We start from the raw sequence: 15,413 nt of genomic DNA, 5'->3' as shown, positions 1-15,413 counted from the left end.
ACATTACCCAAATCCAACAAAAGTGGTATCAAACGTTTGTGCTGGTTTGTGCTGCAGAAATTTTTGTTTGTGCCGTTATTATTTTAAAGATATTAACAAAAATTTCTAGAGGTCAACCAGCCCCCCCATATTAATGGAATCAAACAAAATGGATGTCAAACGTTTGTGCTGGTTTGTGCTGCAAAAATGTTTGTTTGTGCTGCTAACATTTTAAAATGTTTAATAAAATAACGTCTTGATGCGTGCTTAATCATCCAGGTAAGTAAATCCCAAAAGGTTGATTCTGTTCATCTGGACATATTCAGTGGGAGAAACGTTTCGTCAATCATCCAAGTGACTTCTTCAGTCTCAGCTGACTGTAGGTTTCCCCAACCATATAAACAGTACATTTGCATAGTGAAGGAAACTAGCGCCACTGAATGAACAATGTGCCGGGGGGTTAATTCCATGATTGTTAGTATGCAAATTCTTATGACCATTGATCAATGACAACTAATCAAAGCCTATTGATCAATGGCCATGAGTACCATTCACAGAAAGTGGGGAATGGCTACAATCACAGCATTGTAGGATGGCGAAAGATGTACCCTTGGGCCCCCCTTCTCGATCCAGAGATGGTCAGCATCCTGACAGCCCGATGGACGAAGCTGTCTCTCAGTCTGCTGGTTCTGGCCCGGAGGCTCTTCAGTATCCTTCCTGATGGCAGCAAACTGAAGACGCTGTTGAAGGGATGAGTGGAGTCACCTGTAATGGAGACGACCTTCCAGATGAGGCAGGTGCAGTAGATCTCCTGGGGAGGGAGGCAAGAGAGGTCCCCACAATGCTCTCGGCTGCTCTCACTACCCGTTGTCATTTTTTCCTGCAGAACCCAATGCAGGAGTCATACCACACAGTGATGCAGCTGGTGACGATACTCTCAACTGTGCCTCTGTAAAAGGTGCTCATAATGGGGGTTGAATCTCTTGTGCTTCTCAGTTTGCAGAGGAAGTAGAGTCACTGTTGGTCTTCTCCACATTCAGGGACAGGTTGTTGTTGCTGTACCACTCTGGCAGATGGTTAACTTCACCCCTGTAGTAGATCTCGTCGTGGGTCAGCAGAGTGAAGAGAAGGGAGCTCAACACACATCCTTGGGGAGCCCCCGTATTCCGTGTTCTTGGGCTGGAGGTAAGTAAGTAAGTAAAGACTTACATAATAAACACAAAATCACTGCCCTAGAACAGCTGGAACAGGCTCCAGCCCCTGAATTGGATACACAGAAGAGAGTGGATGGATAGTACTGCATCTAGCTGTTGAAACAGTGGCTCAACAGCTTCAGTCATATGCATGTAGTGCTTAAAAGTTAGGACTTCCCATAACACTACTCTCAGTCCTGTAAGTCAGTGTTTGAACAGTTGCTACTCAACTGTGTACTGCCCTCTAGTGGCCTGATGTGTGTATTACATACAGAGTGACATCACAGTAGGGTTTCTCATGCTGTGTGTGGTGTTTTTCAGTCCCAACTCCATCCACTGAGGAAGATCATGTAACAAGGTTAAAAGCTGAAGAGCTGTCAGACTTCTGTTAATGGACTCTCCCCCCCAATCAGTGCAAGTGTATAATAAAACAAAGACATTGTAATTTATTGGTACTTTTCATTTTTTAATTTGTCATTTTAACCCCATAAAACACTTAAGCAGACACACATTAGAGTATAAAACTGATTAAATTAAGGTGAATCATTTACCGGCAATAAGAACATCTTCCTGCATAGCATTACTGTCATTTAAAGAGCGGCTGATCTAAAATAAAATGCTTAACTGTCATGTTTTTGGTTGTTTTGTGTAGTTCTATTCAGCTGTGAAGGTGGAGTAGATTCCCCAGTGATCACTAGTGTAGCGGCCACAGTCCAGCTTCTCCAGCCCCACCAAGGCCATGTGATCAGGGGCCAGACGAGGGACTCCATCCTTGGTAGCCGAGCGGAAGTAGATTCTGTCAAAGCGGCAGCGACTGACATACGGAACAGTTTTGTTGTTGTTGGCTTTAGTATCCCATGTGTAGCGGCAGTGCTCCTGTTTGCCCAGTCGCTCCCACACATCACAGACAGTTGCAGGCAGGCCCACCTTGGTCACCTGAGACGGGTCCAGAGAAAAGAATTACTGTGATTACTTGTTACAAGTTTACTGGCTGTATGTGAGTGGAAGGAGCAGCGTCTGACCTCCGCATCCCTCAGGTTTGTGTCTCCCCCAAACACAACGGTGACATCATCAGGTGCCTCTGACATCCTCTGCATCACCACATGCAGCTGTTTCATCCGCTCTGCAGCATATCCCTTACAGCTCTCAAAGTGGGATGTCATCAGGCACAGCTTCTGGCTGTTGACGATCACCTGATTTTTGGAAAGGAAAATGGTCCTAAGTATCCCGTTCCGCAGAACTTATGCACATGAAGAAAATATCAGAGATGATTTTGCACACACCTGAGCAACAAGCAGGTTCCTCATCATCTGAGTGGTGGGATAAGCTACTATCTCACGCTCCACAAATTTGACTCGTGACTTTTTCAGCAACATCCCTGTGAAGTAACCTTCCTCACCACCTGGTCAACACAAGTCAAGAGGAAGATGGAGACTTTTAAGCTTTGGTTCCCCTTCACATCAAATCTTTAGTCAAGGTATGCTGATACACATAAGTATCAATATCATGTGCAAACTGTATGTGTACAGAGATACTTAACGGTTGTGGTCAGTTTACATTTAGTCATTGTATGTATCAATGTCGTGGTAATATGGGCGCTTTTAATGACTACTTTGAACTGTCCTATTTCCAGTGTGCAATGATTGTAAAGCTTACATCTTCAATGAGTGAAAAAAAATTGAAAGTCTGAATTCATTTGAGATTTTCTCTAATCCACACAGAGTCAAAAGTATGCTTACAGACTCAAATAAACATATACACTCTGACTTGAATGTTTTAATAAGTGGTGCTGAAGACTAAAATGTCTTAACTGTACAAGTCAATAAAAGCCCTAAAATTACCATGAGACACCCCTTTTACTCCTACTCTGCAACCTTCCATGCCTATTCAAGTCAGTGTTGACCCGATGTGCAGTTACATTTCTCTGGAGGTCCACGTTAGGTTATGCAGACGGTTACCTCGTGGGCTTAAAATGAGCTTCCTGTCACAGTTCCCGCAGAAGTATAATCCCCATATTAGTACAACAGTCAGAATTTATAAACGCAGTGAAAGAAGAACACAGATGTCACTAATATCTACAAATGTCTCTAATGGCTCTGCTAATGCGACACTGAGGGAAACCAAAGCAGTTCAACTGCATTCAGCCATTAATGACCATTTTATCGTTCACATGAGTGCTTTGCCTAACTGTATCTAACATACTGTACCTTCAATCATCAGGTAGCTGACAGCCCGTTTCTTCAAGTACTGGACATACGGGGGAATGAGCTCCTGCAGGAACACCACGTCAGGAGTGTATCTATGAAACAAAAAAAATAAAACAATTAAAGTAAAAACAATTACTTTACTTACATTAACTATCAAATATATAGAACTTTGAGCAAAATGTAAAATTTCCTCCAAATGATGCCTAAAACTGTGCAACAACTGTAGCACATGCTTACAAGACTAAATATGAACACAGGCCTCTGGCACGCTCTGCAATGTTGTCCGTATCAAGTCCGTCCACGTTCCAGGTGATCATGGACAGTTTACCATCATCTTCTTCTGAAGGTTTCCGTGTGGTAGCAGGACTGTCTGCAGTCAAATCTATGCTGCAAATGTTTCCACAGACAGTTTGGCTAAAATGAACAGAGTCATAAGTAAACGTCACCATACACAGAAAAGACAGCAGACTCACCAGTTTGCAGCAGGGGCATCTTCAACCTTCTGCCTCTTAGCTTTGGGGGTGGTGTCTTTCTCTGGAAGCTCCTCAACATCAAACACTCTCTCCATGTCTGCCTCAAAGAATGAGTTCAAGGCTCTCTGAAGGAAAAGAGACAGGAATGTGCTGCTTATCACAGGACTAAAAAATAAAATAAATATCAGGACTTGGCTGTATATACATCCGTATTCCAGCATCAGCATCAATGTAATGTTTTTAGCTACAGGCTCTCATTTAATCAGTAAAATAACCCGCAGCTGTGCTGAGTGCAATTAAAAGTGCCCATTTGGACTCCGGCTACAACACCAGAGTTACACTCAGCTGGTGTATGTACCTCCATCTCCCAGTCATTCTCAGCCAGGTAGCACTGAGCCACGGCGCTTTCAGTTCCCGCTATGGCTGCAAACTCGTCACAGAGGCGGCTTCTTTTTTCCTCCAAGTTAGAAACTGACGGTGTGTCCGACTCCGAGGTAGAAGCCATCTTTATTAGACACCAGTTTTGCACAAGTACATCTGAAATAAAGAATTAAAACCAAACATTAGCCCATCTTTGCTCTCTGCAAGTTCTCTAAGGTGTACCCATGAAATACGTCCGGGTGAACTTGCTAAACAGTTTCTAATTCGGATAAATTGAAGCTTTAAATAAGACTTTTTAGGGTTGATATACCATTTCATAAGACTCCATACCATTAAAATATACTTTTTATTATAAAAAATATTTAACTAAAAGAAGGCTTGGAAAAAAACTATTAGCATTAAAATTTTATACGCACGCGGCGCTGTTTACCTTCTTTACTGTGGCTGGCCAGTTAAAGTTTCACCCGGACCGTTTTGCGGCACGCCCAGTTTCCGGCGGTGTAAGATAAACAGAAGTTTGACATTGGCTGCATGAAAAGGTGTTAAATACACACACCTTGTCGTTAACAATGGCTTCGCTTACTTTAAATTCCTTAAAACATGTAATGAGAGCTATGGTGGATAGCCCAGGCTTCGACAGGGTACTTAGCAAGGTAAATATGGACAGTTTGTGCAAATTAGTTTTTTGGTTTAAGCGCAGAAAAAAGCCGGATCGTGTCTGTATTGTTGCGCTGACATAAAAACAACTCTGTGTTTTCTTCAGGTGGACATTTTGTCTGCCAGCCCCGGTAAAGTGGTGTGTGAGATGCGGGTAGAAGAAGAGCACACAAACCGGGGAGGGACGCTGCACGGTGGGCTAACAGCCACACTGGTTGATATCGTCTCCACCATAGCTATCATGCACAGTGAGAGGGGGGCACCGGGGGTCAGCGTGGATATGAATATAACGTGAGTCCATAACTATTGTAAGCCTTTCTGGGAACAGGTTCTACCCCTCAAAACTCTGGCATAAGGCAGATCTGCCTGTAAAAAGTAGCAAGCAGGGTTCAAGGTTCAATTGAAATATGTAAAATGAACCTTCACAGGGTCCTACAACACGGACCCAGCCACCAACCAGACTTGTGCTCGTGTAGGGTTATTTTCATGCAAAAACTAAATATTTTTACTTTTATCTGTCACCTTTTGTACATTATACTATTTTTGTTTTCCTCATAAATGGGTAAATGTGAACACTTAGTCCAAAATTACTTTACTATCTTTATTCTATTTATCTGTGCTCAGGATAGACACCAGTTTGTGGAGTGACCAGGGCTAGGGACAGGTCAGGTTGAGTGGTTTGGAGAGGCTGAGATGGTTTTAGCATTTTCACACAAATATAACAGGCTTGTTCCTTTATGTTTAACACATTAAGTTTTTATTTCTCATCGCTGTGCACCTTCAAACAGCAAACCAATTTGAACCTAAATTAAAGGAATAGTAACACATACAAGACAGTCCTACTGGTGTATCCATCAGCTGGGCTTATCGCACACAAGATGAAAAAGGAAAAAAAAAATTACCTGCGTATCATTTATAGCACTATACTCAGGGGGTTAAGGTGACATTCAGAACTGTGTTTTTTCTTAATAAGCTGTGGTCACTGTATTTCAGCATCTAGCTTAGAACTGCAGAAGAGGAACAAGCATAAAGGGGATGATGCAGAGGGTTGGTGTGATGCTAGGGATAGGATGACATGGAGAAAGATGGCAACTCCTGAAGGGAGCAGCCAGAATAGGAAGAGCTTTGCACTCAGAAATGAGGATATTTAATACCACTTAAACTGTAGTGTTCGGCCTCTCTGTGAGGTCAAAGTCATGAAGAGTGATGAGTCATGACCCCACATTTGAGAGAAAAGTACTTTAAAATATATATACACCGGTAGTTTTTTTCCCCCTTGTTGATTAGAATTTTTATTTGCTTTGGTTTACAGAATTGCCCAGTAAGAAAATGGTCCCTGGCTTGATCCCAGGAGACAAATCCCTTTGGGGTTTCATCCGATGTGTTAATGCAGGGCAGGGAGCAGCCGAAAGTAGCTTTATTCACTTATTGCCAAGACTAAAGGATAAATGTTGAAAGTCAGAAATAACATACTCAGCTTAGCGCACTGAGGGTTAAGTTACACCTCACAGGATTAAATTTAACCTCCTGCAGGCTTTCCTAATCTGGCTGATAATTTCCCCGATAAACTACAAAAGATGTCACTGTGTCATAGGTACATGAACGCTGCCAAGATGGGAGAAGATGTTCTCATCACCGCTCAGGTTCTGAAACAGGGACGGAGTCTGGCGTTTGCCACAGTGGACCTCACCAACAAGGTTACAGGGAAGATCATCGCACAAGGAAGACACACCAAACATCTTGGCAGCAGCTGAAGCTTCTCCACTCTGTATCTGTCTGTAGTGTCAAAGCAAGAGTGACGATGTAAACAGCTTCTCTCTGTCTGTAAATAAGTTTGTAATCAGTACTTCAGTGGTGGGTGTCACAACGCTTGGGCTACGAGCTGGTGGTTACTTGATGCTTATTTCCTGCTGTTAAATATTTGCCAATAACTTAAATTGACACCAGTGGTTATTGTATGATCAGAGCCCCTCTTCATTGAAAGACTGTATCAATGATTTGTGCGCATGCAATAAAAGAAAATGGACAAAGAGTGATGCTTTCAGAATTTGCACTGTATTGGGATATGCTCAGCAGTATTGATTTGAGAACCAACAGAGAAAAAAAAACTCCAGAAGTTACACGCCTTACATCCTTTTAAAGTGAACACACTGAATCAACAAGGAGCAAAATTATATGTGCGTAATATTCTTTGACAAGCAAGCCTGCAAAACCCAATTTAATTTGATGAGCATGGTGGCAAATCATCTAACTTTTAGTAGGTCAAATAAAAATAAGAGAATTAGCTTTCAGCAACTTTTGTTAGGTATGTTAAACAATAAATGTCGCCATTTCAGTTACTCACCAACCCACATCCCCAATAAAACAAACATAAAAACATCATTTCAGTAGCTCAATGGAATAGTGCTTGAACAGTGAACATGACCCTCAACGTCTAACCAACTTTGTGTGTATAACACCTTTCAAGTCACTCAAGGTTTTAGCGAAGGCTTGCCTAGCATGTTTCAGAGGAAAGCAAATGACACCAAACCATCTTTGAAAGTCCAGCAAAATAACTAAGGCTGTTTAAAAGAAGCGATACCTACACCATATGATTTGACAAATACTGTTCATCTCATTATCTCTTTGCTTACACGGGTGTTTAAACACCTCTCCACACCTGTCCTCGGTCACAAGACTGCGTAAAGTTGTTCTAGACACCTGCGTGACATTACAAACTTTAACAATCATTTCTTATGACAACAAGGATATAAAACGCGTCCATGTGAGAACCACCATGATGACCTGTGTATTGTTTGTTCCTGTTCTGATGCAACATAAAGAGTTCCTTCAATGACCGGTGCTGTTGACAGTGCAGCTCCAAGAGAACAACCAACCACTCAAAATCAATGTTCGTGCAGGTTCAAATGAACAAAAATAGGTGAGTGAGAAGCAGGGAATGAGGAGGAAGTGGAAAAAAAGGTGAGGGATAAATCCAAAAATGGTAGGGAGAAGAGGGGTGGGGGCACACTGGGAGCATGAGGCAGAAAAAAAATGAAGGATGGGAACTCAATCAGATTCAGGTCAGGGAAGGTAGAACGAGTAGAAACAAAAAAGGAGATCCAAGCATAAGTTCACATCTTAAAGGGAAAAAAGGATGGAGATGAGTACATCAATTTGCTTCTGAAGGCTTAGGCAAGAGGAAGGGAAAAAGGCTTTTTTTTTTTCTTTTTCATTCCCCCTCCGTGTGGCTGGGTGGAGCAAGAAGCCTTAATCAGGCATATAAGGGCGGAGGTGATCCTCGATGTCTCCCACACCCCAGCAGGTCAGCTGGTCCTGGGGCAAGTACAGGCAGAGGCTGCACAACTTGAAAACTGTGGCCTTGGTTTTAGGAGTCTGAAAGAATGTGGACAACATTTGTGATAAAGTGTGTTAACAAGACCATTTCAGGGTTTTTTCCTCCTCTTTTTAGGAGAATTACATTTTATTTTCAGCGATGCGACATACCTGTAAGTGCTGTCTATCCATGAAGAGAAATACAGACTGAGTTGGGTTGTTCATGACCATTCCAGCCTTGTCTTTACGACCCAAAGCATGCATGCACTGCTTCTCGTAGTCTCCATGATGAAATTCAAACTTGGCCTGTAAATAAGACAGACTTAAGAACTAAGGACAAAGTTTTGTTATGTAAAGTCTCAGTTTCCCAGACACAGATTAAGCCTAGTCTCAGGCTACAAACTCGCAGTGTTTCGTGTTAGTTGAGGACTGAACTTCATACATATCTGGGAAACTGGCTGCAAAATTGAATTTGCTGATAAGATGCTTTTTTTTTACTATTTAAAATTGCTACACTGTGAAGATGATTTAAAAAAATAGAGTGTACACAAAGATGATATTTTTAACTTTCTATAGTTCTGACCAAACCTAAGGTGATAAGGACTGACCTGAACAGGCCTAAAGGGTTCATCATCGGCCCCCTTCCATCTGGAGAACAGCAGACAGACGATCTTCTCAATATCGTTGCGTGGCCATAGGATAAAATCCATTTCCTGAGTGCAGCCTATCACATCCTGTAAAAACACAGACAGCTAACATGACACAAAATGTTTACTTTTCCATACACTCCCCCTTTCAAATGGTATTGTGTCTCACCCTTCGCATTGACTGGTATCGGGGTGCGTGTAGTTGCACAACGTCTTTTTGCAGGAGCTCTATTGAACTCTCGAGAGAGTAGCTGGAATCGCGCACACCTCGTAGGATATTTTCTTCATAGTTGTTGGTCATCACTGGCACAACTTCGGCTACCTCAAAAAGTGCTGACTTCTTCTTCTGTAATGAAAAAAAATTGGAGGGGGGATATTTTAAGGCATTGCTTTGGTTGTACAATGAGGAACAAACATGAGTGGATCTGTAGTGCTGGCAAACCTTTTCTTTGAAAACGAAGGCTATATAAATCTTGAAGTCAAACTGATCAGCCAAAGATTCCCTTTTCTTCCGAAGTTGAGCTCGAAGTCGATTTCGTGTTTGATTTCTGCGTGAAGTTGGGTCCCCCATGGTTGGAATTCGATGGTAGTGTCTTCTCCTCTTCTGCAGTATATTTTGGCTAAACTCTCTACTTTCTGTTTGATAAAGGATGGAGCTGGCTACCCTTTGCAGAAACAACGCATCAAAACTCTAGGCTAAATCCTCAGTATACCAACTACAAACTTAAAAGGTCATAAAAATCTTAAACAAAACTAAGTCATTTCGATTGTTTTGTTAAAAAAAGGGCAGTGTTGAGGAGGGGGGGAATGGTCGACAAGCTAAGACTACATCTCCTTTATGCTTGATCAGAAATCCATGTTTTAAGACATGACTTTCAAGGACCGTGAGCTTCGTTTTTCAACCTGCCATGGAGGGATTACAACAAAGATTTAAATTAAAACAGCAACTCAAATGACTCAACTTTTCCCTCCTATAGATGGTACTGAAATCAGCAGAAAGCGCTGCTGCAAAAACCCATATCGCTAGTTTTCTGCAATTGAGATTGTGGACTACAGCAAGCAGACAAATATTCTATCGTTTGGGTCATTTCAAAGTCCCTCATCCATGGCTGTCTTTTTGCTTCCGTGCAGACACTGTTATGTGCGTGTTATAGACGGACTGGGGATACAGACGAAGATGGCAGGTAAACACAGATGCCAGGAGATATTGGCACCGGGTAACATCGAAGACTACTGCGAAAGTAACTTGACATTTCCGTGACTTTTACTGCCACTCATTTGGCCCAGAGCCTGTGTCGTTGCTGCCACTGCCGATAGTCATGATGTGGGCGTATTTTTAGCACACTAGCTAAGGTGAGCTAGCAGGCTAATCTAGGCATTCACTTCCGACACTAACTAGTAGTGAGCCAGCGATATAGCTACATCTTATCATCTGACTGATTGGCTTAATTGAGGCCTATGTGTGATCACCTAGCTTAGCGTACAGTCATCTTTAAACGCGTTTACATTTCCCCCACCTCCTCGGCTCAATGTGACTGCCAGTGCTGTTTGAGGCTAAGAAACCAGCGGGCTTCACTCACTAACCGTTTACACCATTTTCGCTAAATGTAATGCGCTTCAGTCGTGCCTTGTTAACTACTTCATCGACAAAAAAACAGAATCAGCCCAGGGGAATCAATTATAGCCAATCAACGACAGCAGTTGAATGGCGAAATAATTGTTAGCTAAACAAAAAAAATCAACCCCCCGCTTTCCACGTCTGAAGTTTCGAGGTGTTTGCTGCGCTTGTTTTCTTTCTCTCCTTTTCTTCAGTCGTCACAACCTCCGGCTCGCCCTGCCGCATGCCATGTCAAGATAAATCGACAATCCAGCTCAAGTCCTCCGTTCTTTCAGTCGACATGTGGAGTTTTCTGTCTCCCGGCGGGCCCATATTTAACGACGTGTCGTCCAACGTTTTTTCCGTTTGGTTTCTTTGTTTGCGTGTTTTTTTTAGGTAGCTAATAATGGCACATACAAGCTAGACGGTCTACAGCCTCCCCCAAAATGGCTGCACAGTCAACTACAAAGATATGACGTGCCTTGACATGTGACCGCACGAGGGGAAAAAAACAACGGTGCAAAAAAAATAATTCTTTGTGAGCATGCGCCTCACTGGCCTCTTGCTCACGTGACGGAGTGGGCGTATTTAAGCCTCTGGCGCGGGAGTATCGGAGAAGAGTCGAGCGAACGGGAAACCGAGGTTAAGAAAAAGCAGGCAGGGTAAGTTCGGGTAATGTTTTTAATTAATTAATTTTTTTTATCTACAGTTATATCACATTAAGTATAGTTCACGTCGGCTAATTTGCCTTCTTTAAACGTGGCTGATTGGTTTTCCTTAAGATTCAGCTGACTCGAGGCCTTCTTACCATGGCTTATTTTAAAAGTGGGGAAACTTAGACCATATGATCCTTTCCTTATAGAGTAGCGTTTCTAAGTGGGTAGAATCACTAGTCAATGGTAAGCTAGACAGCTAGAGGTTTAATTTTTTTTTAAATATAATTTTTGCTAATTAAAAATCAAGTTCTTTGTCTACTACTTGTCCTGGCTCAGGTTTCGAGAAAAAAAATGAACGTCAGTGGAAAAGTAAAGCAGAGCCACCAGAAGTCCAATGAGAACATAAAGGTAAGTACAAAGACTTTTAAGTTGTTTCGTCATTTTGTCTTTCAAGTGTAAACATTGGTGGTAATTATTTCCCTAGTAGTGCTCAAATATCTCCTATACTACCTTTCTTGGGTGACTGGTATCATTTTAGAGAGCTTCTCATGAAATTCTTATTTTTTTCGGGTGAGGGTCAGTATTTTTATTTAAACTCCAAAACCAAAAACTTCCATGTAAATATAGAAGGCCAAGATTGCCTCTTCCATTTATTGTTGTCTTAATTCTTTTATATTAACATGTATAATCCAGCTGCAGCAGTCTCTGGACATGTAGTCTCAACAGAACAAAGCCATCTACTGTAAGTGGCTTGAAGGTCAGTCCTAAAGGACACTTCAGGGTTGGGTTGTGTGGAAAGGCGCTTAAATGTGGTATTTCCTGTAAAGTGGTATTTAAATTCGTCATATTGCTGAGCAGCTCGGTGTCTTATTGCTTACACTTAAACAAAATTACATTTGTTTTGGTTTCTACTTTGCTGTTCCTTAAGGAAAAGGCCCACTCACAACTTAATCACCCATTATACAAAACACCCCAGCAGTCTTGTGAAGCTGTGGCCAAACATTAACAAATTATGTTTTCTGGCTGCTCTGTAACGATCATTGGAGAGACTTTCCCACGGCTGTTAAGAATTTGTGCCCTACCCGCGCTTTGCACACCTGTAGGTCTGTTGCACATGGCATTGCTGTTGTGGCACCTCACTTATGCCCTTTCTCCTGGTGACAGTGTAACTAAAGTAAAGCTTGTGAAGTGATGCTAATCCTTGCTGAATAGAAGCTTTGAGAATGAGAACATGGGTTCTGCTACTTTCCCATGTGATTCAATCTTTAGTTTCTAAAGGCTAATCAGGGGGAGGGGGAGTCTACCTTCTGTTTTGTTAGCATGTTGTAATCTAATCAGATATACAGTAACGGTTACTTGTGTTGGATGCCTTTCAGAGCCTTCTCACACCTTCTCAAAAGACTATGGGACCTGCCAGGCAAACCCTGCAAGTTCGTCAGGTTAACTCAGACCTGGGGAGGTCAGCTAAGGTTTGTAGTAGCTGTCCAAATTGGCTTGCATAAGATTAAGACTTGTAGATGTTGAATCACTCATGAAAATTGCATCTTTCAAGCCTAAATTTTGGAAATGATTTGTTTTTTTTTTTTAGGCCGGAAAGGTTGGTCCAAAGCGGAAGAATTGGACAGCTGAGCAAATCAGAGGATCAAAGAGGGTCAAGATGGAAGTCAAATCCACTCAAACAGAAGCAGCTGATGGGTTAATAGATGGCATGTCCAAAGAAGCATATGAGCTCATGGTCAAAGGTAGAGAAGGCAGCACGGTGCGCTAGATGGTCACAAATTTTCACTTTATCTCAAACTCTGATCTAAACCCTCTGCTGCTGTTGTAGAAACTCCACCTTCCACCTACTGGAAAGAGGTAGCAGAGGAGCGACGGAAAGCACTGTACAATGTTCTACAGGAGAATGAGAAGGTGAGTTAATCACTGAGATTCTGCTAATGTTTAGCTGCAAACTGAGCTGTTCCCACGCTCCCACTGACACACTTGACCTTTGGCTACTGACCAGCTGGCACTTGAGTAGCTCTGAAGCTCACTGAATTCTCCTCTATATAAAAGGTGCTGATGCTGGCATTTTTCTGCATTCACTACTTCACGATTCCTGTAACTCCTAAATTGTTTGGCTAGATTGCCTGTACAGTGTATTAACGTGAAGCAGTTTTCTGGTTTAGACCTTCCATGTGTAGGAGGTTGTCTTAACTTTGTGTTTGCATTTGTTGTTTCAGCTCCACAAAAGCATAGAGGCCAGAGATGAGCAGCTAACGAAGCTTCAGAGTGAAAATGAAGAGCTGCAGGAGCTCGCTCAACATGTCCAGTACATGGCTGACATGATTGAGGTAAGTATTAAAATTTGACTGCACATTGAGTTGTGGCGAAAAACTATATGTTAATCTTATCAGTTGTGTACCAACATTACTGTGGACAGTTTTGAGAAAGTGGAACTGGAGGGATGCACCAGGAAGCTTAAAATGTATGGCTAAACAAACTTTAAACAGATTGGAGTTCAGTTTATTGGTGCAGCCTCAACCGTTTCAGTGTCTTCTTTTTTCCACTCGGGGGAAAATAAACTGCCCATCCTGTCTAGAGATGCTTTGCATAATTAAATCTTAACACTATATGCGTCTGATCAAGTTTTACAAATCTGGCTACTTGCTGCAGCATTGCAATTACAATTTTGGACTCATTCTGTTTAATCAGTGGGCACAAAGTAGTAACTTGGTGGTAAAAATTTCAGCCTTTTGAGCTAAACCCAAATTCCCTGAGCAGAGTACTTAACCAGGTGGAGAGCTGCATGGATAAACTGGACAGGACTGCACAGATGGGTCTGTTGGTAAATTAAACTTGGTGTACTCTCTTTTTAGAGACTGACTGGGAAATCTCCTGACAATCTGGATGAGCTCAGAGGGATTGCCTTTGATGAAGATGAGGCTGAACATGAAGGCGACGACTTGGCAGATCAGAGTGAAAACTATCCAGACTACAGTTACGGCTCTGCAGAAGAGCTATCGGATGATGAAGAACCAGGACCCTCAGGACTCCAGAACTAATACTGCATGACTGAGTAAGCTTTGACTGCAACGAGTACTTCGTTTGAAGGAGATGAGCTTTAAAGATGTGTATGTACTCTAAATTCAGCCTGCAATTTTTATTTTTTTTAAATATATTTTTCATCATTGCTCAAGTTTAAGGGTCTTAAGAAACTAAGCCAGTGACGGTTTCCTTTAACAGAAGACCCCTTGATGTGTCATAGTAAGAAAAGTACAGATGTGAACTAAGCTGCTGGAACCTGAAAGACTTCCATGTCAGGGTGTCCACAACCATTAGTCTAAAAGAAGTTTACCTTGGCCAGGTGAAACTAAAATGCTTGTCCAACGTGCTTCTTTTGGCACTTGATTTGTCTTGTGGCTCCTGTTGAGCGACAGTGTTTACAAATTTTACTTGAACACCTGTTTTTCCCTGTTGTGATAAGTTAAATGTGCACTGTTGGTCAGTTATTTACTGCCAGATGTGGCAAAGAGCATGACCCTGAAATGTTGCATTCACTGTAAAATTTTGAAGTTGGTGTAAATAAACTTTATATTTTAAATCTTGACACTTATTGAAGCTTGTAGTTCTTGCTGAACCTAAAGGGTGAAGTTGCTACAGAAATGAGAAAATTATAAATGGGTATGCTGGGGGGGGGGTGAAGACTCCAGTCGGTCCACTTGGTGGTGTTGGGATAAATCTTGATTCTTTTATCTGTATTTTGAGAAGCGTTGCAGCTTTTCTCACTGATAAAGACCTCCTCGATAGCCTGTCATACTACAGCAAAGTGACACACAACTGACCTCAACTAGAGATGTCTTTGTTACTGTGCTATGGAAGGAAAAACTGACTTGCACTGGTGCTCCGGCCCATTTAGGATCAGAATATGCTGTATGTGGCTCACAATGTAAAATGAGTTTGACATCGCTGGCTTAGGCTGTCCCATATGGAAAAGAAATGGTAAACTTATGTGATTACTCATGAAAGTGGCCACGTTCTCATTACTTTCATATATTGTCTTAGTAAGTATCCAAAACATACAAGTTTCGTTATATAATTTTTCAAGGGATCTTATGTTTTCACTCATGCTTTTCATACAAGTTTCACACAAGACAGATACAAACTTTATAAGATTTATATATCTTTTCCATATGGGGTGTCAAATCTACACTCAACTAAAACTTTTTTTTTTTTTTTTTTTTGGTGTGTTAAGCTTGTATGCCCACTTTTCCGTATAAAATCTAGCTGCTGTGTAGTTGTAACAGTCCGATTACGTATGGATTTGCA

General features: G+C 41.8%; 4 protein-coding genes across 8 annotated transcripts; 2 read left to right on the top strand and 2 right to left on the bottom strand.

The window, feature by feature from the left end:
• Window positions 1-1,617: 1,617 nt before the first annotated feature.
• Window positions 1,618-4,729, bottom strand: tdp2b (tyrosyl-DNA phosphodiesterase 2b). Of its 4 annotated transcripts, none has more exons than XM_026155433.1 (8): window positions 4,664-4,729; window positions 4,211-4,389; window positions 3,853-3,977; window positions 3,617-3,793; window positions 3,380-3,471; window positions 2,456-2,574; window positions 2,195-2,365; window positions 1,618-2,108 (listed from the first exon to the last, which is right to left on the bottom strand). In XM_026155433.1, exons 2-8 carry the CDS (start codon window positions 4,355-4,357, stop codon window positions 1,827-1,829), a joined length of 1,113 nt encoding a protein of 370 aa, XP_026011218.1. In that variant the 5' UTR covers window positions 4,358-4,389; window positions 4,664-4,729; the 3' UTR covers window positions 1,618-1,826. The 4 variants fall into 4 exon arrangements, with proteins under 4 accessions (XP_026011218.1, XP_026011219.1, XP_026011220.1 ...); XM_026155434.1 differs by having other exon boundaries at window positions 4,650-4,667; XM_026155435.1 differs by lacking the exon at window positions 4,664-4,729 and adding an exon at window positions 4,544-4,559.
• acot13 (acyl-CoA thioesterase 13) lies at window positions 4,725-6,922 on the top strand. Its single transcript, XM_026155444.1, has 3 exons — window positions 4,725-4,886; window positions 4,997-5,181; window positions 6,485-6,922. Exons 1-3 carry the CDS (start codon window positions 4,803-4,805, stop codon window positions 6,642-6,644), a joined length of 429 nt encoding a protein of 142 aa, XP_026011229.1. The 5' UTR covers window positions 4,725-4,802; the 3' UTR covers window positions 6,645-6,922.
• Window position 6,923: 1 nt separating this feature from the next.
• Window positions 6,924-10,846, bottom strand: c22h6orf62 (chromosome 22 C6orf62 homolog). Its single transcript, XM_026155440.1, has 5 exons — window positions 9,295-10,846; window positions 9,022-9,198; window positions 8,814-8,939; window positions 8,377-8,511; window positions 6,924-8,265 (listed from the first exon to the last, which is right to left on the bottom strand). Exons 1-5 carry the CDS (start codon window positions 9,421-9,423, stop codon window positions 8,140-8,142), a joined length of 693 nt encoding a protein of 230 aa, XP_026011225.1. The 5' UTR covers window positions 9,424-10,846; the 3' UTR covers window positions 6,924-8,139.
• A 198-nt stretch (window positions 10,847-11,044) lies between these two features.
• Window positions 11,045-14,694, top strand: gmnn (geminin DNA replication inhibitor). 2 transcript variants are annotated; one of them, XM_026155441.1, is made up of 7 exons: window positions 11,045-11,111; window positions 11,442-11,513; window positions 12,482-12,574; window positions 12,694-12,847; window positions 12,934-13,016; window positions 13,328-13,438; window positions 13,964-14,694. In XM_026155441.1, the coding sequence occupies exons 2-7, from the start codon at window positions 11,457-11,459 to the stop codon at window positions 14,147-14,149; spliced, it is 684 nt and encodes a 227-aa protein (XP_026011226.1). In that variant the 5' UTR covers window positions 11,045-11,111; window positions 11,442-11,456; the 3' UTR covers window positions 14,150-14,694. The 2 variants fall into 2 exon arrangements, with proteins under 2 accessions (XP_026011226.1, XP_026011227.1); XM_026155442.1 differs by having other exon boundaries at window positions 11,059-11,121.
• The last annotated feature ends 719 nt before the right edge of the window (window positions 14,695-15,413 follow it).

This window comes from Astatotilapia calliptera, chromosome 22, assembly GCF_900246225.1.
Source record: "Astatotilapia calliptera chromosome 22, fAstCal1.2, whole genome shotgun sequence".
Lineage (NCBI taxonomy): Eukaryota > Metazoa > Chordata > Actinopteri > Cichliformes > Cichlidae > Astatotilapia > Astatotilapia calliptera.
The sequence above is the reverse complement of the archived record's forward strand: the minus strand, read 5'-3'. Positions and strand labels throughout refer to the sequence as shown.